The sequence below is a fragment of the Trachypithecus francoisi genome, unplaced genomic scaffold (genome assembly GCF_009764315.1).
Source record: "Trachypithecus francoisi isolate TF-2019V2 unplaced genomic scaffold, Tfra_2.0 Lachesis_group6, whole genome shotgun sequence".
NCBI classification, from domain to species: Eukaryota; Metazoa; Chordata; class Mammalia; order Primates; family Cercopithecidae; genus Trachypithecus; species Trachypithecus francoisi.
In genome coordinates, this window is record NW_022681471.1 from 69,550,031 (window position 1) to 69,576,570 (window position 26,540).

General features: G+C 40.3%; 1 protein-coding gene and 1 pseudogene across 2 annotated transcripts; both read left to right on the forward strand.

Annotated features, from left to right (window-relative positions):
* The first annotated feature begins 300 nt into the window (after positions 1–300).
* Positions 301–5,988, forward strand: RLIM (ring finger protein, LIM domain interacting). The gene is given in 4 exon segments (XM_033202083.1): positions 301–325; positions 328–468; positions 2,267–2,350; positions 3,591–5,988. Coding segments are annotated over 4 exon segments (1,872 nt in total). The 3' UTR covers positions 5,213–5,988.
* Positions 5,989–13,204: 7,216 nt separating this feature from the next.
* LOC117078526 lies at positions 13,205–14,346 on the forward strand (annotated as a pseudogene). Its single transcript, XR_004435011.1, has one exon. The product of XR_004435011.1 is annotated as a polyadenylate-binding protein 1-like (transcript).
* The last annotated feature ends 12,194 nt before the right edge of the window (positions 14,347–26,540 follow it).

Sequence of the window (26,540 nt, forward strand, 5' to 3'; positions counted from 1 at the left end):
CTCCATCTCAAAAAAAAAAAAAAAAAACCACAGTATGTCTGGATTTGGCCCAAGGGCTTTAGTTCGCCAACCCTGTCTGGCTCAAGGGCTGTAGTTTGCCAACCGTTGACCTACTCTTAATATAACAGTGCTTTTCAGGAGTTTTTGTTAGGAAATTTCATTTGAGGTCTGAAAATCCACGTCTAGACCTACATTCTGGATTTTTACATAATTGAAACTGTTGTATAGAATACATAGTGACTTTTATTTTCAAGATTAGTCTCCTTTCTCTTTTCAGGTATTTCCCACTTGTTCATCAATATGGAAAACTCAGATTCTAACGACAAAGAAGTGGTGATCAGTCTGCAGCACAGCGCAGAAGTCAGATGGACCGATTGGATCGGGAAGAAGCTTTCTATCAATTTGTAAATAACCTGAGTGAAGAAGATTATAGGCTTATGAGAGATAACAATTTGCTAGGCACCCCAGGTATGCTTACATATATTTAAGGATTTATAAATGTAAATTGCTGGTTTGAAAAAAAATACCTGAACCTGTTTTAAAAATCCATTTCTTTAGCCATTATGAAATATTATTTAATATAAGGGATATGGAATGACATTTATTGCTGTATTTATTACCTGATTGTATTTACTCATGTTTGGAATTACACTATATCAGAGAGATTTTTAACTTATGAATTATAATATGAATTTTTTAGTGTTCTTAGTTAGCTTTATCTAACTTACTAGATAAAAATCCGAGTGTGGAATAGCTAAAGGGAACTTAGTTTTTAGGAAAGACTTATTCTATTTTGTTAAATCTCTGATTTTCTGAATATGTCCCAGTTGTTTTTTTTTTTTTTTTTTTTTTTTTTTTTGAGACGGAGTCTCGCTCTGTCACCCAGGCTGGAGTGCAGTGGCCGGATCTCAGCTCACTGCAAGCTCCGCCTCCCGGGTTCCCGCCATCTCCTGCCTCAGCCTCCCGAGTAGCTGGGACTACAGGCACCCGCCACCTCGCCCAGCTAGTTTTTTGTATTTTTTAGTAGAGACGGGGTTTCACCCTGTTAGCCAGGATGGTCTCGATCTCCTGACCTCGTGATCCGCCGTCTCGGCCTCCCAAAGTGCTGGGATTACAGGCTTGAGCCACCGCGCCCATTCTTGTCCCAGTTGTAATACTCTAGATCTATCCCTGGGTAACATAGCAATTAGAAGTTTGTGCTTGATTATCTTTTACCCCACGAAGTCCCATTTGATCCTAGTTAAAACTCAGTATCTGTCTTCCTCCTCATTTCTGTTTAATTCTACTTACCTTTGAGTAATTGCTTAGATTTTAAAAGGTAAGGTTTTTGCATGACTTTTAAGAGAGGGAGTGTGTTTTGAGCCAACAGTACCAGGCTTGAATCAGAATGCCTTAGTTGGAGTTCTGGCCCTGCTGTTTGGTGTGGCTTCTGGCAAGCCAGTCTGTCATTCAGTCTGTTTCTTCATTTTAAAATGCAGATAACAATATCTTCCTCTCAAAGCTTCAATTCTTAAAATTACTTATTTATTTACTTTTGAGACAGGGTCTCATTATGTTGCCCTGGCTGGACTCAAGGGATTCTTCTGCCTGAGTCTCCCAACCCAACAAGCTGGCACTACAGATGCAGTACCACTGTGCGCCCAGCTTAGAATTGCCTTTGCCTTTTTTTTTTTTTTTTTTTTTTAAGCAGAGTCTTGCTCCGTCGCCCAGGCTGGAGTGCAGTGGTGCAGTCCCGGCTCACTGCAACCTCTGCCTCCTGGGTTCAAGTGACCCTCCTCCTCAGTCTCCTAAGTAGCTGGGATTACAGGCGCCCATCACCACGCCTGCCTAATTTTCGTATTTTTAGTAGAGATGGGGTTTTGCCATGTTGACCAGGCTGGTCATGAACTCCTGACCTCTGGTGATCCACTTGCCTCGACCTCCAAAGTGCTGGGAGTACAGGCGTGAGCCACCATGCCTGGCCTAGAGTCGCAGTTTTTAAAAGTTAGATCTTATATGCAAAAGAACTTTGTAAATTGCTTGTAATATGTTTCCAAAGAAGTGAATTTTTCCCGGGTCCTACCTACTCCTTGGTTTTTCTCTCAGAGAATTGGGAACCACTGGTTTTCTTTTTTCTCTCTCTCTTTTTTTTTTTTACGTTTTCTCTTAACTTTTAAAAATATGATTTTTTTCTAATCATCTTGTGTGAGATTACTATGAGTCACTGATAAAGTATTTGATTGTCATACCCCTAATGTCATCTTTGCCCTGTGGTGTTAAATTTCAGGTGAAAGTACTGAGGAAGAGTTGCTGAGAAGACTACAGCAAATTAAAGAAGGCCCACCACCGCAAAACTCAGATGAAAATAGAGGTATATTTTGGTTTTGGTGGGGAGGTGGATAGATGATAGAATGATAGGAGCTTTGTAATAGTAAATGTCAGCCAAAGATTATCCAAATTTGGCACAAATTAATTTGGTGCTAAGTAACTGCTCATAAAAAGAAAACTGACATTTTCTTATACTTAGTGAGAATGTCAGCATTTTTTTTCTACCTCACCTTTGGGATGTTTATGTTAATTGGAACACAGTGAGAAATGGCCTATTTAAATGTGATTTTGTTTGTTTTTCACCTCCATTGAAATTTATTCCTACTTAATTCCTTCTTTATAAACATGCGACTTCTTCACCAGCAAAAAGAAATGTCTAAACCCAGTGGCTCCTAATGAGATATAATTTTGCCCCATGTGGGACATTAGCAACGTCTGGAGACATTTGTGTAGAGGGCAGGAATGCTGCCAAACATCCTGACATGCCATAATGCACAACACAGCCCCCATGACACAGAAGTAACTGGCTTAAAATGTCAGTAGTACCACTGTTGAGAAATCCTGCTCTAACCTCAGGTCTGGTGTTTCACTCCCAGTGTCGAGTAGGGATTTTGACTGTGTAACCTGAGAGGCTACGATAATAATTTGGTTCTTGAGCATGCCAGTGTATGTGCTATGCAAGGTTCAGACTACTTATTTGATTTGATCTTTATTTCATGTCAATTGAAAACCTTGGTAACTTTAAGAAATATGCAAACGCTTTTAAACCTATAAATCTTGTTTGTATTTTTCTTATGGCTACAATAAGTAGTCCTGTATTTTAAAACAACCTCAAATGTTATCAAAGGCACAGTATGTAGACTAATAAAAATTTGACAGAAATGTAGCTTGAACTAAATGTGACTATTCGTTAAACACTGTCTCCTTACCTAGTCTGATTACATTAGTGTTTTGGCAGAGGACTGAAAAAATGTCCTCTGGCCATCCCACAGTGGTATGCTTGGCCTTTATATGATAAATTACTGGAAATAGACTTCCTCCAGATTCCCTTTAAAAATCAAATAATTCTCTAAATTTCTCTAATATAGATTGCTCTTTTCAAATGGAATTAGAATTTTCTTGCCTTATAAGTTTATGCAGTGTAGTTTGTAAAAATCTGTAATTATGAAATGTGTTCCGAATTTTTAAGTTCTTTAATGCAGAGTTTTAGAGCACTTATTATATTATTGTCCTCATTTTAGTAGTTCCTTTTTCTCCCTCTCCCCCTCCTTTGTTTTGAACAGGAGGAGACTCTTCAGATGATGTGTCTAATGGTGACTCTATAATAGACTGGCTAAACTCTGTCAGACAAACTGGAAATACAACAAGAAGTGGACAAAGAGGAAACCAATCTTGGAGAGCGGTGAGCCGGACTAATCCAAACAGTGGTGATTTCAGATTCAGTTTAGAGATAAATGTTAACCGTAATAATGGGAGCCAAAATTCAGAGAATGAAAATGAGCCATCTGCAAGACGTTCTAGTGGAGAAAATGTGGAAAACAGCAGCCAAAGGCAAGTGGAAAACCCACGATCTGAATCAACATCTGCAAGGCCATCTAGATCAGAACGAAATTCAACTGAAGTATTAACGGAGGTCCCACCTACCAGAGGTCAGAGGAGGGCAAGAAGCAGGAGCCCAGACCATCGGAGAACCAGAGCAAGAGCTGAGAGAAGTAGGTCACCTCTGCATCCAATGAGTGAAATTCCACGAAGATCTCATCATAGTATCTCATCTCAGACTTTTGAACATCCTTTGGTAAATGAGACGGAGGGAAGTTCTAGAACCCGGCACCATGTGACATTGAGACAGCAAATATCTGGGCCTGAGTTGCTAAGTAGAGGTCTTTTTGCAGCTTCTGGAACAAGAAATGCCTCTCAAGGAGCAGGTTCTTCGGACACAGCTGCCAATGGTGAATCTACAGGATCAGGACAGAGACCTCCAACCATAGTCCTTGATCTTCAAGTAAGAAGAGTTCGTCCTGGAGAATATCGGCAGAGAGATAGCATAGCCAGCAGAACTCGGTCTAGGTCTCAGACGCCAAACAACACTGTCACCTATGAAAGTGAACGAGGAGGTTTTAGGCGTACGTTTTCACGTTCTGAGCGGGCAGGTGTGAGAACCTATGTCAGTACCATCAGAATTCCCATTCGTAGAATCTTAAATACTGGTTTAAGTGAGACTACATCTGTTGCAATTCAGACCATGTTAAGGCAGATAATGACAGGTTTTGGTGAGTTAAGCTATTTTATGTATAGTGATAGCGACTCAGAGCCTACTGGCTCAGTCCCCAATCGAAATATGGAAAGGGCAGAGTCACGGAGTGGAAGAGGGGGTTCTGGTGGTGGTAGTAGTTCTGGTTCCAGTTCGAGCTCCAGTTCGAGTTCCAGTTCGAGTTCCAGTTCGAGTTCCAGTTCCAGTCCTAGTTCCAGTTCCGGTGGTGAAAGTTCAGAAGCTAGCTCAGATTTATTTGAAGGCAGTAATGAAGGAAGCTCATCATCAGGCTCATCAGGGGCCAGGCGAGAGGGTCGACATAGGGCCCCAGTCACATTTGATGAAAGTGGCTCTTTGCCCTTCCTTAGCCTGGCTCAGTTTTTCCTCTTAAATGAGGATGATGATGACCAGCCTAGAGGACTCACCAAAGAACAGATTGACAACTTGGCAATGAGAAGTTTTGGTGAAAATGATGCATTAAAAACCTGTAGTGTTTGCATTACAGAATATACAGAAGGCAACAAACTTCGTAAACTACCTTGTTCCCATGAGTACCATGTCCACTGCATCGATCGCTGGTTATCTGAGAATTCTACCTGTCCTATTTGTCGCAGAGCAGTCTTAGCTTCTGGGAACAGAGAAAGTGTTGTGTAATTAAGATCTGAACTCTCAGCTATGTAGCTGATATAGTGATGGGCAAACAGGAATCACTTGCTTTTATGTCCACTTTTTGAGTGGTACTTAAATGTAAAGTAACAACCTGAATTGAGTCATTGCTTTCTGAAGGAATCATTGTCCTTTCTCCACTTTTTGTTCCAGAATAAAAGGAAGTATTTTAAAAGCCACGTTTTAGGACCTAAAAATCTGATTTCTGTACCAGTTAAATTGGTAGCACCACTGTTACTGATAATTTATCATATACACTCGTCAATTTTTCCTTTGTTATCTTAAAAGATCTGCCTTAGCAATGGCTCCTGTTTCATGTTGATCTTTAAATTTTCCCACGCCATAAGAGAGAGGAGCGAAGGAAATTACTAGTTTAGACTAAGTTACAGTATGTGTTTCATAAGTGATTAAAGCTATACCATTCCCAGTTATTAGTTGACACAAATTCAGCCACATTCTGAATATTGTTTGTTCACCTTTCAGACTTGGTGATACTGGACATGTCAGTGTAAATAACACTAAGGTTAGGATCTTCTAAGTGTACAACTGTCTCCTAAGCCCATCACTGTGGCACACTGTAGAGTGAGCTTATAGTTTAATTGAGATATTTATCTTGTGGAAATATTAAAAAGCCTATGCTTGTGTAAGTGAAAAAAAAAATCACATTCATTTGTTTAAAAATGTAAAGCTATTTTGTAGAGGCTCAGTACTTTTCCAATGCACTGTTGTATGAATGCATTAAAAATTGTAAAGTACCATGCTTAGAACTGAGAAAACTGCTTTTTGTGAGCCAACATAGTAACAAACACACCAAACAAAGTACAAAGCTGCTTTTGTAAGTGTGTAGATGTCAAGAGCAGAACATATCTATAATATTTAATGTATGTGAACAGCTACTGTGACATGCAAAGGAAAGGACAGTGCAGAATCAAACTGTGTTGAAGACCAGTGGAAATCGTATAATTTAACTTGGATTTAGGCAGGAAGTGAAAGATGGGAGGAATAAAGAAAACGGCTCTGGAGGATTTAAAAGTTTTCCTGAAGACAGTAATAATGCAGACACAAGCTGGTTTCATATTTAAAAGTTTTCCTGAAGACAGTAATAATGCAGACACAAGCTGGTTTCATATGGTGAGAGCAGCCGCAGCAGCAGCTTGACCTGGTATTCTACCTGAGTAGATGAAGCAGAAGATCAGCAAATTTGGCAGAGTTTTGGTTTAAGAAAAACAAACCACTACCACCTCACACAAGTTAAATTGATGTTTTTACAAGTCTGCTCCTCAAAAATGAAAAGATGGAGGAAAGAGACTATAAAACCACTTGTAGCATATGAAATGCAGTTGGTACACGTGTGTGTTAATAGGAAAGTCTCGAATTTGTGTTATTTTTGAGATTTGTCATTTAAGGTACCATTGCACACTTGATAATATTTCATTACTATCTCTAACACAGACCTAACATCTCGAATTTAAAGACCAGTTGAAGATTAAGGGATTTTTATCCTTTGTTGAAAGTGAGTCATGTTGGGTTATTTGAAATTCAAGTTTTAATTGTGCTGCCCATATATGAAAATGAGACTGCTGACTCACTATCTATGGACATGCACTTTATGTTGGTTTCTTAGTAGTAAGAGTAACTTCATGATAACCCCAGTCCTCTTGCCTAGTTTCTTTTTTGAGGCTAGCTGGGGTTAGGATTAGAATGACTATGGAGCAGGTATTTATTCTTCTGGGAAAAGCTTTAACAGGCCAAAATAGGGATTGAACTTGTCCTTGGCCTTTATCAAAGCAAGCTAGCTACCCAGACATAGTCAGATACTCTACAAAATAAACAAGTCTGCTTTAGGAATTGTCTGGCTACCTTCACTATTATCAACTTAGCTGTAAAGATTATTTCAAAGCTCACTCTTTCATGATTTCTTCTGGCTTTCAATCCTACCTAAGTATCAAGGAAATTAACTTGTAAATATGGTAGTTGTTTACTAAGGATATGTACTGCTCTTGCAAGGAAATAATGTCCAAACAAAGCTTCACTTATTTTTTTTATAAGCAGATTTCACTGTTTATGGCGCTTATGTAATACATTTTATCTTTTTAAAAATTTGTCCGTGTAAAAGTCAGGATTCCTTTATATTTGTGAGCCTCCTTTTCTCCTTTCCTAAGGATATAATCTACAGTTTTCAGATCTGCAGGGTAGTCTTGATTGGCTAAAAACAAATCAGTTTTCTTCTTGGCATAAAGTGTTTCATTATTATAGGGGTGTTCATTTTAAATAGTTTAAAAACAATTGCAGCACATTCTAAGCATAAGAGAAAGTTATTGACAACAGGTACCTTCCTAACCTCCAAGATGTACGACTCATTTGTGAAGTATTAAAGTAAGAGGTAACTCAAGCAGAATGCTGGCTATGAATGTAGATATTGAAGCTATTCATAAACACTGGAAATAGAATTTTAAGCTTGTAGCCTTCAGTGGAATGCACACATTGGACATGTGCATGTGAACACCTTTTTCAATAGCACTCACGGATTTCCATTCGATTGTATAGAATGAATACAAGTATTTTAGTGGAATTTGCTACTTAATTTTTTAATCTTGAGATGTCCATGATTATTACATGCTTACTGGTGTTGTGGACATTGAAGACAAGGTCATTCGTAGGTGTCAGATTACGGTGGAGAACAAAAATCGTTTTCCCCCCACCAACATCCAGTCACCATTCTCGAGGGAACATTTCTTGCAAAACACCTTACATTTCATTTTCTATCTTTGCACTTTTTCTTAAGTACAGAAATGTCTTTAAGACCTAGTTTGAACTTCATGCAGTTAGAGGAACAAGGATAAACAATGTTGGGAGTTCACATTGTTCAAAGCATAGGGAAAAGTACCAAAACCCAGATTTTCTTGAATATTTCAGATGTTTTTAAAAATTCACTTACTAGTCTGAAATGTTTGAAGTGTTTTAACTGAGCAGCTGACAAAGTTGAGGTTTTTTTGTTTTGTTTTGTTTTTTGAGACAGAGTCTCACTTGGTCACCCAGGATAAAGTGCAATGGAGCGATCTCGGCTCACTGCAACCTCCACCTCCTGGGTTCAAGCAATTCTCCTGCCGCAGCCTCCCGAGTAGCTGGGATTACAGGTGCGTGCCACCACACCTGGCTAGTTTTTGTATTTTTAGTAGAGATGGGGATTTCACCATGTTGGCCAGGCTGGTCTTGAACTCCTGACCTGAAGTGATCTGCCTGCCTCAGTCTCCCAAAATGCTGGGATTACAGGCATAAGCCACCATGCGCGGCCAAAGTTGAGGTTTATTAGTACTATTAGAAACAGTTGAGCAAGGTAAATTAAAAGTTTGCAGACTTTGTATCAACACTATAGAAGATGAGCCACCTTGTTAATTTGGAATATTTGCTCTAAAAAGAACATGTAAGTTATACCTCAATGGTGTTAATGGAGGTGGGGATTGAGAAAAGTGTTCACATTAGTGTTGGAATGTAGGTAATTATACAGTTCATAAGAAAACCTTCAGCACCAGGAAATAAAATATGTGTGTGTACACACACACAGTTTTTTAAAATGATTATTGGAATTCATCCAAACCTTAAGATAGGAAACTGGTTGGCTGTAAGTGTTGCCTCAAGTAATGTGTCCCCCTTCCCTGGAATAACATGTCTTTTCTGTGCCAAGTATCCTCTCCTAGTGTCAGTGTCTCAAATTGTATTTATGGAGGGTTGTCACATAATATGCTTTGTATTTAACTACCTGCTTCCCGAGCGTCCGTGACATGAAATGGGTCAAGCATCAGCCATGACTTTCAGTCATTTCCCAAAATACCCATATGATAGGGAGGTAAAGATTGCAAAATTCCTCTTAAAAGGCCATTTTTACAGCTTGCTAAAATATAGTGGCACCTTGTGGTTGTTAATATTTTTTCTTTTAAAGATGGAGAATGTTTTTATTCTTCCCCTTTTCTCCTTTGTTCTTTTGCGAACAAAAAAATTTATAATCTGCCTTATTTGATTTTTTTTTTTTTTAAGTTTTACCTTACGGGCTTCCCTGTCACATGTTTTACCATATTAAGTACATAGAAGCCATGTTTGCAGGGCACTTTTATTCTCCTAGTCTTATAAGACTATGCTGATTGTTACTTTCTGAAGTATTCTGTACCTTAGTATGCAAGATTGTTAAGGCACATGTTAAAGTGTCAGGTGTGTTTTTTTTCCTTTAATCCTTCAGTATGTTTATATTCAATAACAGTATTGTAATTCATTGAGTTAACTAGTAAATTGTGTGCTTTTGAAAAAACATGAAAAATGTAAATTGACAGCATACTTCATTTGGAAAAAAGTAAAAGATCAGAGGAACTAGTATGTCACTTATTTATTTTTATTTTATTTTATTTTTTACTTTTTGAGACAGGGTCTTGCTCTGTCACCCAGCCTGGAGTTTAGTGGTATGGTCACGGCTCACTACAGCCTTGACTTCCTGGGCTCAGGTGATTCTCCCACCTCAGCCTTCCAAGTACCTGGGACTACAGGCATGCACCACATCACCTGGCTAATTTTTTGTGGAGATGGGGTCTCGCCATCTTGTCCAGGCTGTTCTTGAACTCCTGGGCTCAGGCAATTCACCTGCCTCATTCTCCCAAAGTGCTGGGATTATAGGCATGAGCCACTGCGCCCAGCCTCACTTATTTTTAAATCAGATTTTTTAATCAACTAAAACAGCTGTGAGTTAAGTACCTGCCCCGCAAAAATTGTTAGGATTATGAAATTAAGAATTATTTTCCTTAACTGGAACAGTTCTAAAATTTATCTGATTACTCCTCTAACAAGTGAGTGATCTCATTTAAGTAACCCCAGTTTGTATCTTAAAGGCTACAGCATGGAATTGAGCTGTTTAACAGTGTTAGAACTGTCAAGTGATAATCACAGAACAGTTTGTATTGGTTTTATAATTCTCATGTCTTGATCAAATCTGAAGGAACTAGGCATACCCTCCAACACTCTAAAAATTAGTGAGATATTTATTTTTATTAGGATTTGTTTATTAAAGTTCCACAAGCTGCTTTATGGTCAGTTGGGCTGAGTAGTAGATATCTTAAAGACATGCAGTGAAAGTGAACCCTGTCATACCATGGTGCCTCTTGATTTCAAGGTTCCTCTATAAGTTCTTCATCATGCAGAATTATTTCAATACCAAGGTATGGTTGAACCAGCTGTCCAGCCTTAACTCTATTTAGTGCCCCATTACTAATGTTCTTTTAACTGGTTTGTATGTGTTTTAACTGTCCAGTGTTTGGATTTTACCTCTTGATAGCTCCATTTGTCCCTGGTGCTGCTTTTAAGGATGTAGGGCCATGTGATCAGGTATCAAGTTGAGTAGGTACGCAGTTGGCCTATTGATGTATCTGTGCCTGTTTTATCTTCTCCCAGGAAGAGCTGCTTTGGTATAGTTGTTTACTTGGATTCATACAAAGAACAGGGCAGCAATCTTGGAAAGCTTTCTGAAGCTTATAAGAACCTGAAGGGATTTGGAGGGGGAACAGTAACAAAGGCTGCCTTTATGTCTTTGGACACAAAGCACATAGATGTATGTTCTGTAAAGACTAAAGTGATTGTTACACCAGGGCTTCCTGACCTTCGGGAGAGACTCAAAAAAGCAGAGAGGAGCACAAAGTGAAGTTAATTTGGTTGGTTTGCTTTATCTGGTTTCTCATTTTCTTTCAATTTAAACCTGAACATAACACCCTTCTCCAATATCTATCCAGCAGACTCCTGGTTGGGAAGCCCTGTATTAAATTTTGAGAATGTACACAGTTTTCTTTTGTACAGTGCTTTACACCTGCTAAAAGTTAACTTGTTTAATGCAAAACAAGACCTTGAAAGGTCAATCATATTAAAGCTGGTTTGATTATTAATAGTTATCTTTTAGGAAGAAGCTTTTTTCCCTATGTAAGATGTCATACTGCAGATTTAAAATATAGACTATCAATAAAATGCATGAAGTGATCATTTGTGCTTGATCATCTCTCCTTGGGTTTTTCTTTAAAAAGGGGAATCTGCTATAAAGGTTCTGTTGCTTCAAACCAATGTCAAATAGACTTGATTTTTAGAATCAAATGGAATTACAGTGCAACCTTGATTTTTATTCCCCTCACTGCTATAAGTGTGGGCAGGTACTGGTTTATATGTTATAACTTCTGTTTTATCTGTGTTGTGTAGTTGAATGGCTTAATCGTTGAGTGGTAAAATAAAAGATTATATTCCAATACAAGAATCCTGGAAAGATTTATGTGAATGACATTTTAAGTAGGTGCATCTTTGCTGTTTCTTGTATTCTTGCCATTGCTCTGACAACTCCCTTGCTTGCCCTCTATATATACAAAAACTTGTAGGTGTGCACATGTGTTTGTACTTCTGTCTTCCGTTTCTATCTTCAACCTCTTTTTTTTTTTTTTGAGACGGAGTCACTCTGTCGCCAAAGCTAGAGAGCTGTGGCGCGATCTCGGCTCAATGCCAGCTCCGCCTCTCGGGTTCATGCCATTCTCCTGCCTCAGCCTTCCGAGTAGCTGGGACTACAGGCGCCCGCCACCATGTCCGGCTAATTTTTTGTATTTTTAGTAGAGACGGGGTTTCACTGTGTTAGCCAGGATGGTCTCAGTCTCCTGACCTCGTGATCCGCCCGCCTCGGCCTTCCAAAGTGCTGGGATTACAGGCGTGAGCCACTGTGCCTGGCTCTATCTTCAACCTCTTAAACATATTGCTTAAGCCACTAAGATGTCCTTGTTTCAAGTAAATCGTCTCATTGTGATACCTGGTGTATTTTTTTTATAGTTTCATTTTCTCTGAAACTATAGCAGAGCCATCTGTCATTGGCATCATAACTCAGTTTCTCAGGATAGTTTTGATGTAGTCAGCTCTTCAACTCATGACCTTCCCAGGGTTTTAAGTTTAGTGTCATTCATGATTTTATTATTTGAAACTCAGTACCACCACCAAAAATGTGTGCTCTAGACAGTGAAGGCAAAGCACAGGCATCTTAGGTCAGTGAAAAGGATCCAGACATAAATTAGCCAGGTGTGGTGGTGCACGGCTGTGGTCCAGCTACTGCGGAGGCTGAGGTGGTAGAATCACTTGAGCCCGGGAGGTCAAGGCTGCACTGAGCCGTGATCACACTGTTGCACTCCAGCCTGGGTGACAGAGCGAAACCTTGTCTCAAAAAAAGGCCCCAGATACCTAGAAGAGAGGATTCGATAAATCTGGGTGGATTATAAACTGAACTCTTATAATGGTCATTTTGAAAAATAAGAAAGCAAGTCCAGTTTATTTGAGGTCTTTGAATTTAGACAAGATTCAACTATAAGACCTTGCATGGATTACTAATAACTATATTTAAATTAGCTAAATTATTCTGGTTGCTGTTAGGCATTGTATTAAGTACTCTATATAAATTATTTAATCATCACAGTGACTGAGGTGAAAGTATGCCACCCATTTTATAGGTAATGCAGCTGAGATACAGATGTTTGGTAATTTGCCCAGGTCACATAGTAAGTAGCAGATTATTTGCAATCATCTTTGATGCAGAGTTATCTTCCTTGTGCTCTTAATCCCATTACTATATATAATATTTATCCCAAGCCCTAGACTAGACTGCTTATGAGGTGTAATTTCTTAGAATAAACATCAGTTTTGGCTGGTTTGCCAAGAAAAAAAAAAGGCCGAATTGGTTTTTGTTTGTTTTTTTGAGACGGAGTCTCGCCCTGTTGCCCAGGCTGGAGTGCAATGGTGTGATCTTGGCTCACTGCAACCTCCGCCTCTGGGTTCAAACGATTCTCCTGCCTCAGCCTCCTGAGTAGCTGGGATTACAGGCACCTACTACCACGCCCAGCTTATTTTTGTATTTTTAGTAGAGACGGTTTTACCGTGTTGGCGAGGCTGGTCTCGAACCCCTGATCCCATGATCTGCCCGCCTCAGCCTCCCAAAGTAGTGGTAGTACAGGCGTGAGCCATCGCACCTGGCTGCAATTTTTTTTTTTTGGAAGATTAATGGTAATATACTGTAAATTCAGTAAAGCAGTGGGCATTACCACTTACCTTAGCACTGTGAATAACATCAACTATCATTTTAGCAGTTTAAGTGTACCTTGTAATCAGTCCTAGGGCAAATGGTATCAAGGTGTTTTATTTCCAGAAGTCTCAAAATAGGCTGGAATAAAAATTTGGGGAATTCATCAACACAGACAATGGGTCCACGTCCTGCAGCTGCAGCTGCTGCAGCTACTCCTGCTCTCTGCACCGTTCCACAGTATAAATATGATGCGGGAGTTCGCAATTCTCAGCAACATCTTAATGCACAGCCACAAGTTACAATGCAACAGTCTGCTATTCATGTACAAGGTCAGGAACATTTGATTGCTTCCATGTTGGCATCTGCCCCTCCTCAAGAGTAAAAGCAAATGTTGGGTGAACGGCTGTTTCCTCTTATTCAAGCCATGCACCCTACTCTTGCTGGTAAAATCACTGGCATGTTGTTGGAGATTGATAATTCAGAACTTCTTCATGTGCTCAAGCCTCCAGAGGCACTCCATTCTAAGGTTGATGAAGCTGTAGCTGTACTACAAGCCCACCAAGCTAAAGAGCCTGCCCAGAAAGCAGTTAACAGTACCACCGGTGTTCTGACTGTTTAAAATTGATCAGGGACCACGAAAAGAAACTTGGCTTCATCAAAGAAAAATATCTAAACATCGAAAAACTTAAATATTATGGGAAAAAATTGCAAAATATAAAATAAAAAAGGAAAGGAACAGCCTTATGTACCGAGCAAATGCCAGGTCTAGCAAACATAATGCTAGTCCTAGATTACTTATTGATTTAAAAAAAACACACAATAAAGTAAAATATAAAAACAAATTAATGTTTTATACACCCTGGGAAAAAGAATTTTCAGCAAAGTACAAAAATTTAAAGCATTCCTTTCTTTAATTTTGTAATTCTTTACTGTGGAATAGCTCAAAATGTCAGTTCTGTTTTAAGTAACAGAATTGATAACTCAGCAAGGAAACATAATTTGGATTATAAAATTCTTGCTTTAATAAAAATTCCTTAAACAGTGAAAAAAATAACAAAAATTGGGGAATTGTTAAAACAGTCATCTCAGCCCCTTATTACATGTGCTCTTGGCCCCAATTATGACAATTTGAAATATGAAATGACTAGAAAGATTCAAATACAGCTTTTTAAAAATATGCCCTGCCAGGTGCAGTGGCTCACATCTGTACCCATTACTTTGGGAGGCCGAGGCAGGCAAATCACAAGGTCAAGAGATCGAGACCATCCTGGCCAGCATGGTGAAACCCCACCTCTACTAAAAATACACAAATCAGCAGAATGTGGTGGCACACACCTGTAGTCCCAGCTACTCGGGAGGCTGAAGCAGGAAAATCACTTGAACCTGGGAGGCAGAGGTTGCAGTGAGCCGAGATAGTGCCAGTGCACTCCAGCCTGGTGACAGTGAGACCATCTCAAAAAAATATAAATATATATGTGTATATATGCATATATGTGTGTATTTATATGCATATATGTGTGTAGATATACACATATGTGTATGTGTGTGTGTGTGTGTGTGTGTGTGTGTGTGTGTATGCCAGCCAGCTTATTAGTATGCAAGTAAATGCACTTTAAAGTTAGTTGCCTTGGGCAGCCATCAGCATTCCAAGAACTTTATTGCTGAGAAGATATTTAGAACTTGTTTAAATAGCTTTTAGAAACAACTTTATGAACCACTGCGAAAAGCAACCCTATTCAATTTGTTCACTTTATTTGCTACCCTTGAGATGAATCTGCTGTTTCCAAGAATTGTCTTTTTTTTTTCTGGATGAATGGAGATTTGCCATCCTTAAGCATATTCAGAAATGTACTATGCACTCTAAAAGCATAGCAAACAAAGCATTTCCAAATAATCAGTTTAGTAGTATTTAGAGTAAGTAAATGGCTGCTGAGGGTAGTACTTTGAAGATTATTACAGCTCCTTCAACATTTGAAGCACAGGGAGAAAGACAATCCCCACCCACAAAGAACCAGCATTTAGTGAGGAGACATGTAAATAGATAAAATAGTAGGCTAGGCACAGTGGCTCACGACTGTAACCCCAGCACTTGGGGAGGCTAAGGTGAGCGAATCACCTGAGGTCAGTTGTTTGAGACCAGCCTCACTAACATGGTGAAATCCCATCTCTACTAAACATTCAAAAACATTATCCAGGTGAGGTGATGTGCGCCTGTAGTCCCAGCTACTCGGGAGGCTGAGGCAGGAGAATCGCTTGAACCCAGGAGGTGGAGGTTGCAGTGAACTGAGATCACCCCACAGCACCCCAGCCTGGGAAACAGCAAGACTCTGTCTCAAAAACAAAAAATAGATAAAATAGTACCAAAACTTTAAGAAATGTACATACTGTAATTATCCATCTCCATTCAAATATGTTGTAACTGCTAGATCTAGTATGTGTTTAAGGAGTAAAGTTTATGGGTGAATAAGGGCTCATCTGAATCTCGTTTGTTTTCTTGTTTCCTCAGGAGATAAATGTGTATTGTGCTCCTATTAATACGTTCTTGGCATTCTGCTGGTCTGTGGTTTCTCTTCCCTGTGTCTTAGGTAGGGTGGGGACCTGAAGTCTAAAATATTGCTGAGTTTCTCAGTGGACAGTGTTGTGACTGTGGTGTACCTACTTCTTAAAATTCACAATTTGTCTTCTATATGCACCAAATGCTCTAGAATAGCACTGTCCAGTAGAAATATAATGCATCACCACATGTAGTGTTAAATTTTCTGGCAGCCACATTATAAAAGGTAATGTGTAAAGATACTAATTTTAATAATGTTTTCATTTAACCCAGTAAATATTTAAACATGTAATCAATATAAAAATTATTAGTGGGATATTTATATTTTTTTCATACTGAGTTTTCAAATTCTGGTATGTATAATACATTTCAATTTGGACAAGGCACATTCCAAATGCTTAATAACCACAAGTGGCTAGTGACTACCATATTGAACAGTGCAGCTCTAGAACAATATGGAGGAATGTGATTAAGGTAGGTAGGATGCAAATGGGGTTGACTTTTAAAAGTTCGCTCATGAATGTGCATAGGCACATCTTACCTGCTCAAGTACACCATGCCAGAACTAAAGCCTCATTCTTTTAATTGTGCATCAAAGCTGTCCAGGCTTACAAAACTACCATCTTTCTCCTTCCCTTTAAAAAAAAAAATTAAATTTTTTTGAGACAGAGTCTCACTCTTGCCCAGGCTGGCATGCAATGGTGTGATCTTGCCTCACTGCAACCTCCGCCTCCCGGATTCAAGCAATCCTCCTGCTTCAGCCTCCCTAGTAGCTGGGACTACAGGCGTGTGCCACCACACCAGGCTAATTTTTGTATTTTTAGTAGAGATAAGGTGTCACCATGTTGGCCAGGCTGGTCTCGGACTCCTGACCTCACATAATCAACCCACCTCGGCTTCCCAAAGTGCTGGGATTACAGGCGTGAGCCACTGTGCCTGGTCCCCTTCCCTTTTGCGGTTAAAAGAATACACTCCCAGCCGGGCGCGGTGACTCATGCCTGTAATCCCAGTACTTTGGGAGACTGAGGCGGGTAGATCATCTGAGGTCAGGAGTTTGAGACCAGCCTGGCCAACACGGTGAAAATCCATCCCTACTAAAGATACAAAAAAAAACATTAGCCGGGCGTGGTGGCGTGCGCCTGTAATCCCAACTACTCGGGAAGCTGAGGCAGGAGAATTGCTTGAACTTGGGAGGCGGAGGGTGCAGCAAGCTGAGACTAGGCCACTGTCCTCAAGCCTGGGCAACAGAGTGAGACTCCATTTCAAAAACAAATACATACATACATACACTCCCTACCAACGTTTGAAATCTATTAAGAATTAGCAAAAGCAAAAGAACTTGGCTGGCTGAGGATCCTGTGTGGGAACTGAACAATGACATCACTTGGACTCGGGAAGGGGAACATCACACATCGGGGCCTATCATGGGGAGGGGGGAGCGGGGAGGGATGCATTGGGAGTTATACCTGATATAAATGACGAATTGATGGTGCTGACGAGTTGATGGGTGCAGCACACCAACATGGCACAAGTATACATATGTAACAAACCTGCACGTTATGCACATGTACCCTAGAACTTAAAAGTATAATAAAAAATAATAATAAAAAATAAAAATAAAAAATAAAAACAAAAATTATAAAAAAAAAAAAAAAATTAGGAAAGCCCACCTCAACTGCAGCATTATATAGCGGCCGATAAATAGCAGTTGTTATATTTATTTATTGCAGGAATGAGCACCCAAACTTTTACATAGAGCTTCTCTTAGTTCAGTTCGTAATATATGTTAAAATAATACAAATAAATAACTTCCAAGCAGTTCATCTGAAATAGCTGTATTTGAATATTCCTGGCATTTGTTGGGAACAGCTAACCTGGATTTACCATCTGTTTCCACTTTGTAGTTAAGTACTAAGTGATACCATATGTTTAAGTGAGTTTTAAGTTAGTTTTCTGGGGTGGAAGGAGAAAAGTTGACAATATGAGAATAAAGGGCTGCCAGATCAGAATGAAAGCAAGTATTTTCCAACACCAAGTCTCTAATGCCATTTCTGAAAGTGTGTTTTGTTTTGTTTTGTTTTGTTTTGTTTGGCAACATGGAGTGAAATATTAACAGTCCTCTGAAGAAAGAGCCTTTGGAGTTGAGGTTTTGGAGAAAGCTGATTCATTTGACTTAGTTTGTACTTTCTGTGTGAGTGTAACATAACACTTTCTGTGGCCTTTTTATTTAAGAACCTGAAAACCAGCCGGGCATGGTGGCTCATACCTATAATCCCAGCAATTTGGGAGGCCAAGGCAGGAGGATCACTTGAGGCCAGGAGTTTGAGACCATCTTTGGCAACATAGTGAGACCCCGTCTCTATATAAAACAAACAAAATAATCTGAAAACCTACTTAGTAGTAGAGGACAGATGTTGGTTTCTAGTGTGGGTAACTCCAACCTGTCTGTAGTACATGAATCCAACTGCTTACTTGTAAGATGCCAGAGAAGCACATCACTCAGTCTTTCTCTTTTTCTTTCTTTTCTTTTCCTTTCCTTTCCTCTCCTCCTCCTCTCCTCCTCATTTTCTCTCCTCTTTTCTCCTTTCCTGCCTCCCTCCCTCCTTCCCTCCTTCCTTCCTTCCTTCCTTTCTTTTCTTTCTTTTCTTTCTTTCCTTCCTTCTTCTTTCTATTTCTTTCTTTCTCTTTCTTTCTTTTCTTTCTATTTCTTTCTTTCTCTTTCTTTCTTTTTATAATCTTGGGTGTAGCCCCATCTAGATTGAAGGTAAAAATTCAGGAAAATTCATTCATTCTGTTTTGCCTTGGCCCTTCCCTTTCCTGGAAGAAAGAAAATAATGGAACAGTGTCTGTTGGCATGAAGGTACAAGATTGTTCCTAAAACGGGAGACCAACTCAGCAATCAACTAAGCCCAAATTCTGCCCAATTGTTCTGATGGAAAAGAAACTTTCCCCTAATAATGACGCTATCTTTTTTTTCCTTGCTGCAGTAGGCACTGAGAAGTTATCTTCTTCAGCATCTGAATTAATCCCCTTTCCCCACTTTTGGGGATCAGAAGCATCTATATATTTAAACAGAAAATCACTCAGTCTGATCTGCTAAATAGAAATTACATTCCAAGCTTCATTTTAGTATAGGTGCTGTTTAATAGCCCTTGTACAGACATGGCCCTGACTGAACCCTTTCTCTGTCTTTTAAAGACAGGTCAAAACCACCTGCAGGGAAAAAAAAAGCTGGAGAGGACATTTTGTTCTTTGCTTCTATCCCACCCCAAGGTGTTCCCTTCAGTATGTTATTGGTATGTTTGATTTTTTTTTTTTTTTTTTTTTTGAGAGAGAGAGTCTCACTCTGTTGCCCAGGCTGGAGTGCAGTGGTGCAATCTTGGCTCACTGCAACCTCCACCTCTTGGGTTCAAGTGATTCTCCTGCCTCAGCCTCCCAAGTCGCTGGGATTACAGGCCCGCACCACCACACCAGGGTAATTTTTGTATTTTTAGTAGAGACGGGGTTTTGCCATGTTGGCCAAGCTGGCCTCAAACTCCTGACATCAGGTGATCCACCGGCCTCAGCCTCCCAAAGTGCTGGGATTACAGGCGTGAGCCACGACAGCTGGCCGGTAAGTTTGATTTTTGAATACCTTATAAGTTAACTGCCCAGCATATATAAACTCGACCTGACTTAGGCCTTATTTCCTGTTCAAAAATATCAGCTTATAAACCAAAGCCTAGAAATGAGTGGGCTAGATTCCTGACTCTGACATCTTTGTGGATGACTCAAATATCTACCTATAACTGTTCCAAAGAGGTACCATGAGACTCACAGGAAAGTGCAATTTATACCATCCACCCTCTCCAGTCACCACCACTCTACTACACACTCTTTGCTCCCACTGAAAGGTTAACATGAACTGCCAGCGTGGCCTTGAAAGGGAGGGGGAGATAGAGAGATGGTTACAGATTGATGAGTAGGTCATATACCAAAGTATGTTGAATGCTTATTAGCTGCCAGGCCTTTTTACATTTGTCCTCTTAATGTGTTATTCATAACAATTTGGGGGCAATTGGATATTTGCATTTTATAACAGAATCAGAGGTTAAGTGACATGCTCCAGGTCCCACTGCCAGTATTGATCATTCAAGAAAATATTTAAGCTGGGCACAGTGGCTCATGCCTATAATCACAACACTTTGGGGGGCTGAAGTGGGAGAATTGCTTGAGGCCAGGAGTTCAAGACCAGCCTACACCACATAGTGAGATCCTGTCTTTACATAAATAAATAAATAAATAAATAAATAAATACTAGGAATCTATGTCTCAAGCACTGTTCCAAGTACAAGGGGTACTGTGGTCAACAAGACCAAGACCCCTGCCATCATGGAGGTTGCATTCCAATAGGGATAGGCAGATAATATTTTTGTAAATACAAATTCAGATAGTGCTTTAATGCTGGGAAGAAAAGAAAATGGGGTGATGTGATTGTGACTGAGATGCAATAGGGTGGTTAGAGAAAACCTGAGGAGTTGATCACAAGCTGAGACCTGAATGAATAGATGGAGGCAGAACCTTCCAACCCCAGGGAATGAACTCAGCTCATTATCTGGAAGGAGGAAAAGGGGCAGTGTTAAAGTGGGGAAGCAGTACGAGATAAGGCAGGGCCGGTTCATAAAGGTTGTATAGTCCAAGGAAGGGAGATAGAATTTCATTCTGAGATGAGAAGCTGTTGGAGAATCTTAATCATAGGAGTGAAGTACTCTTACTTAAATAATACTAAGGGGCAAAATCAGGGCTAGAAGACAGATCTGACTCTAGGGCCACTGCACAACACCACAGCAGAAGACTTTCCCATACCTATCCTTTCCATCCCCAGGTGGAAGTGCAGGGAAGCTGGGTACACAGTACCCTGGAGACGGCTCTGCCTTGCAGAGACGGCTTTTGACTTCTCTTTCCAGGTTTCCTTCCTTTCCTAAGAAACTCAGCTTGTGAGATTCATATAAACAGTGATATGGCTCTTTGTGTTATTTTAATCTAATCTGGTTCGAATGACCTTAAAAAAAAAAAAAAGTTAAGACGGAGTCTTGCCCTTTGGCCCAGGCTGCTCTCAAACTCCTGAGCTCAAGCAATCCTTCCACCTTGACACCCCAAAGTGCTAGGATTACAGGCGTGAGCCACCACAGCCGACCTGAATGCCATCACTGAGAAAATTATCAGATAGGACCCAATATCACAAATTAAACAAAACAAGCTTCTCCCTGATAACTGGGCCAGCACTGTTTTGTTTGTTCACTAATAACTGTAGGGATAAGGGTTGTCCAGATAATGAAGAAAAGGGACAGCTGAGTTCTTAATTTTTTAAAGAGCTGATTACACAAATCCTTTTCATTAGATGCCTCTTGGTGATTTCTTTACTTGTTAGTGATTTTACTGATGGGTAACCTAAATTCAACAAGTAAATTTAACATATATTTTGGAACAGCTAATATACCCAGTCACCCAATCCAGCTTCCTAGATCCAGGCGGGTCTACATTGCAAATCATCCTGACTCAATTGGTGGCAGAAAAATGGGAGACTGGATTAGCTGTTTCCAGTTATTGTGGGGATATGGGGTCCCAATCTTGGCATCCAGGTTCTTAGTTCTGGGTTTCAGACATAGGTGCACAAGTTCTGGGGCAGCTGTGGGAGCTAAAGGAAAGACAATTACTGAGCATAGGAGGCCAATCTACATGGAAATTAGCTCCTTTTCTGCTTGTTTTGATAGCATACATACTTCTCTAGTCTAGACAATTAGGTCCATCTTACAGTCCTACCTCATCTCTCTTTCATGCCACTAATTGTTGGGGTGGATCTGATGGTGATTTCCTAGCCACATTCCCTCTGGATCCCAGCAAAGTCTAGGGATTTTTAGGGTTGCAGGTGAGTGCCCATGGAGCCTGACTCATCTGCAGAGGTGTCTTCTCAGGCTAAACAACAAGTTTTGGGAAGAGGCCCTAGTTCAGTTGGTGTGAAAAGAGATAATGGCCTCCTGAGTTGCTATGATATGGGCTTTAGTCCTATTTAGGACACTCACTTAGGAAAGTTAAATCCTGGGGGCTTCCCTGCTCAACCCCCCTCAAACTTCCCTCTATCTTTGTTCCTTCAAACAATCTATTCACCTGGAGATCCAACTGAATTATTAGAATGTGTCTGCATAAGGACACGTGGCCCCAGGAACTTTGTTTAGAGGCAATATAAGGTCCAAGACCTTTACAGAAATGAGCGATAATCTATTGAGCAAATGGTCCATGAGAGTTGAAGTGGGGACCTAAATTTGTAGTGAGAAGAATAAAGGTTTAGGAGCCAGTCAGGCTTAAATTCATAATCCTTTTACAAGCTGTATGGTTTTAGATAACACACTTACCTTCTCTGAGTCTCAATTACTCCCAATTCTGCAAGGTGGGAGTAATGACGCCTACTTGTTGGGATGCTTAGAGATCACATATGTAAATTTCCTAACACTTTAATGGTAGAGACATTATATTAACTATAATTAATAAGGTAGAAAATCAGTACTACCCAGCATGGGAGGAGGTAGCTGGGCCAACCTCCAGTGGCTGTGAGGTCGTGATTTTCAGACATTTTTCAAAGATTTTCAGACATTTTTCAAAGACTGAGTGTGTGAACTGGGACACCAGCTTCAATAAAGATGAAAACAAGCTGGACACAGTGGCTCACACCTGTAATTCCAGTGCTTCGGGAGGTCAAGGAGGAAGGATCACTTGAGGCCAGGAGTTCAAGCCTAGCCTGGGCAGCATAGAAAGACCTTGTCTCTACAAAAAAATACATAGCCGGGTGTGGTGGCACATCACATGTCTAATCCCAGCTACCTGGGAGGCTGAGGCAGAGGATCACTTGAGCCCAGAAGTTTAAGGCTGTAGTGAGCTATGATCACACCACTAGACTCCAGCCTGGGCAACAAAGCAAGACTCTATCTCTTAAAAAAAAAAAAAAAAAAAAAAAAAGATAAATACATTGGCCAATGATCTTTGGATACCTAAGAAATTTTACCAGGTTTGTGTGAAGATGACAGGCAAGGAGACAGACACAGGTGCTCTAGAATAATACTTGTCCATTGTGAGACAGTATGAAGTAAACAAAAAAGCTCATATAACAAGTCCTTGCTTTACTAGGTAGGTATACTAGGATTACACCTAATTGCCTGCGAAGCAACAAATCAATGGCTGAACATTGTTGCTATGGCAACCTTTTTTGCTCAACATCTAGCTGCTGTTTAGAGGCTACAACAGGAACTAGATAGGCAAATAATTAGATATATCAGGCATAAAACCAAACAAAAAAAATATGCTGGTGAAATAGGATAATTGGCATACACACACACAAAATCTTACAAAGGTTCTTTTAAAATGTGCATGTGTCTCGACAAAGATTCAATACATGTTGAGTGATGCTAAAAAGAAATTTTGGATACAGCTAGAAAAGATTGAGAAGGGAAAGAAATGTGAAAAGTGTAGATTTTAGGCCCAAGGAAAACTCTTCTCAGAAACCAGGGACTCTCAGAATCTTGCCTAGAATTTTCCTGTAATTGGAGGTCCTTTAATTTAAAGATCCTCTTTGCTAGGAATGGCAGCTCCCAGGTATTCTTTGTCAATCTTTTGAAAAATTTTTATTGAGGCAATGTCTTGCTCTGTTGCCCAGGCTGGAGTGCAATGATGAGATCATAGCTCACTGCAGCCTTGACCTCAAGCAGTCCTCCTGCCTCAGCCTCCCAAATAGCTGGGACTACAGTCACACACCACCAAGCCTGGCTATTTTTTATTTTTTAGTTTTTAGTAGAGACAAGGGCTCGCTATGTTGTCCAAGCTGGTCTCTTAACTCTTGGCCTCAAGCAATCCTCCTACCTCAGCCTCCCAAAGTGTTGGGATTACAGGCATGGGCCACCACACCCAGCCTATCAACTGTTTCTAGGAACCTTCTATTTTTAATCAGCATCTCAAGGTCTGAGTTAAACTGAGATTTTCCTTTGTTCTTCTGAAAGGATGAAGCTATTCCTAGGTCAGAGATAACCTGCAAAAAAACCACTGAGGCCATTCATCCAGAGGGAACCCCTCCTCGTATTACATCATCCACCACACAAAACCCTGCTAACTTTTCCTCAACATGCGCAGGATGTTTCAAGACTTCAGCCATCAGAGATTATAGCTGAGAAAAAAAGCAGTATTAGACCCTTCATTCTTCTCCAATACTGTTCAACTTTACCAACCCCATAGTATTGTTCCTTTAAGTCAAATTGTTTTTCTTTGGATTACAGAAGAAATTTCCTGATGGTTTACACCAATGACTCATAAATCTATATCTCTAGACGTGATCCCTCCCTGGAACTTTAGTTTTTTCGTAGTCGTTTGTTGAATATCTCAACCAGAATATTCTGCAGGCACTTTAGATACATGGAATATCTTGCATCTCAATAGGTGTCACTATGTAGTGTTCAGCAGTGGACTTGAACTGCTAGGCCTAGCTAATGAGTGGGCCATTTCTCAACAGAGAGGATTATGAAATAGGCAAGAAGTGTCTATGAAATCTTGAACATGACTGAGCCAGAACTGAAGGCTTCCTGTAAAGAGTTAGGAGTGGAGGCCCAGCTTGGTGTCTCACGCCTGTAATCCTAATACTTTGGGAGGCCCGGGGGGCAGATCACTTGAGGTCAGGAGTTCTAGACCAGTAGAGATGGTGAAACTCCATCTCTACTAAAAACACAAAAATTTGCCAGTGGCAGGTGCCTGTAATGCCGGCTACTCGGGAGGCTGAGGCAGAAGAATTGCTTGAACCTGGGAGGTGAGGGTTGTAGTGAGTGGAGATCGGGCTCCATCTCAAAAATAAAAAATAAAAACAGGAGGGGGGTTAGAAAATCTACCCTAGGGCCGGACATGGTGGCTCATGCCTGTAATCCCACCGCTTTGGGAGCCAAGGCAGACAGATCACCTGAGGTCAGGAGTTCAAGACCAGCCTGGCCAACATGGTGAAACCCCATCTCTACAAAAATACAAAAATTAGCTGGGCATGATGGCAGGTGCCTGTAATCCCAGCTACTCAGGAGGCTGAAGCAGGAGAATCACTTGAACCTGGGAGGTGGAGGTTGCAGTGAGCCGAGATCACGCCACTGCACTCCAGTCTGGGTGACAGAGCAAGACTCTGTCTCAAAAAAAAAAAAAAAAAACAAAACAAAAGAAGAAGAGGAAGAAAATCTACTCCAGTAATATATATTTAAGTATATGACTGCTAAAAAATATGTTGAGCTACCTAGAAGTGGAAAATCCAGTAGGAAAGTAGAACTCTCGAGGGAAATCTGACCAACAAGAAGAGCTAGAAGAATTTTGGTGTAAGGGAATGTGATGAAAGTGTGGGCAAGTTGATGCTGGAAAGTATATTGGTGAAAGTTGTTGAGTTTTGAGAGCTCCAAAGAAGAAGGTTAGATCTTAGGACAGTAATAAAGGTTGCAAAGTCTCAGTACTGCCCTAATAGTTGTGTAACATTGGGCCAGTCATCTGCCCTTTTGGCATCCCAGTGACTCTGTTTGTGAAATAAGGGATTTGGCCTAATTATTTTCCAGCTAATTCAATGTTTTATTTATTTATTTTTTACTTTGAAATAATTATAAATTCTTCTCTCTCTCTTTTTTTTAATTGAGATGGAGTCTCGCTCTGTCACCCAGGCTAGAGTACAATGGCACGATCTTGGCTCACTGCAACCTCCACCTCCCAGGTTCGAGCGATTCTCCTGTCTCAGGCTTCCAAGTAGCTGGGATTACAGGTGCACCACTATGCCCAGGTAATTTATGTATTTTTAGTAGAGATGGGGTTTCACCATGTTGGTCAGGCTGGTCTCAAACTCCTGACCTCATGATCCGCCCATCTCGGCCTCCCAAAGAGCTGGGATTACAGGCCTGAGCCACCGCACCCAACTGAAATAATTATAAATTCACAGGAATTTGGAGAGATAGCAGAGACGTACTGTATGCCCTCCACCCAGTTTCCCCCAATGGCTACATCTTATGTAATTATAATACAATATCATAACCAGGAGACTGATACTGGTACAATGTGTGTGTGGTAGTTCTATGCCATCTTATCGTGTTTAAATCCTTAAAGCCACCATAGCTATGAAGATACAGAACTATTCCATCATCCTCAAAGATCTCCCTTACCTACCAATTATATTCATACTCATACCTGCTTCACCCCCACCACTTTCCAACCCCTGGCAATCACTAATTCCTCCATCTCTATCATTTTGTCATTCTGAGAATGTTATATAAAAGAAATCACACACTCTGTGACTTGTTAAGACTGGCTTTTTGTCATTAGCCTAATGCCCTTGAGACCCATCCAAGTTGTTGCATGTATCAATCGTCTCTTCCTTTTTATTGCTGAGTAGTGGTTCATTGTGTGTATGTACCACAATGTTTAACATTCAGCTGCTACAGGACTTTCTGTTGCTTCCAGCTTTTTGATATTACAAATAATTCCATGAATAATCATGCAGAGGTTTTGTGAGGACATATGTTTTACTCCTCAGAGATAAGTGCCCAGGAGTACAGTTTTGGGTTGTGTGGTAATACATAAGTAGCTTTTTTAAAAACTGGCAAACTGCCGGGCGCGGTGGCTCAAGCCTGTAATCCCAGCACTTTGGGAGGCCGAGACGG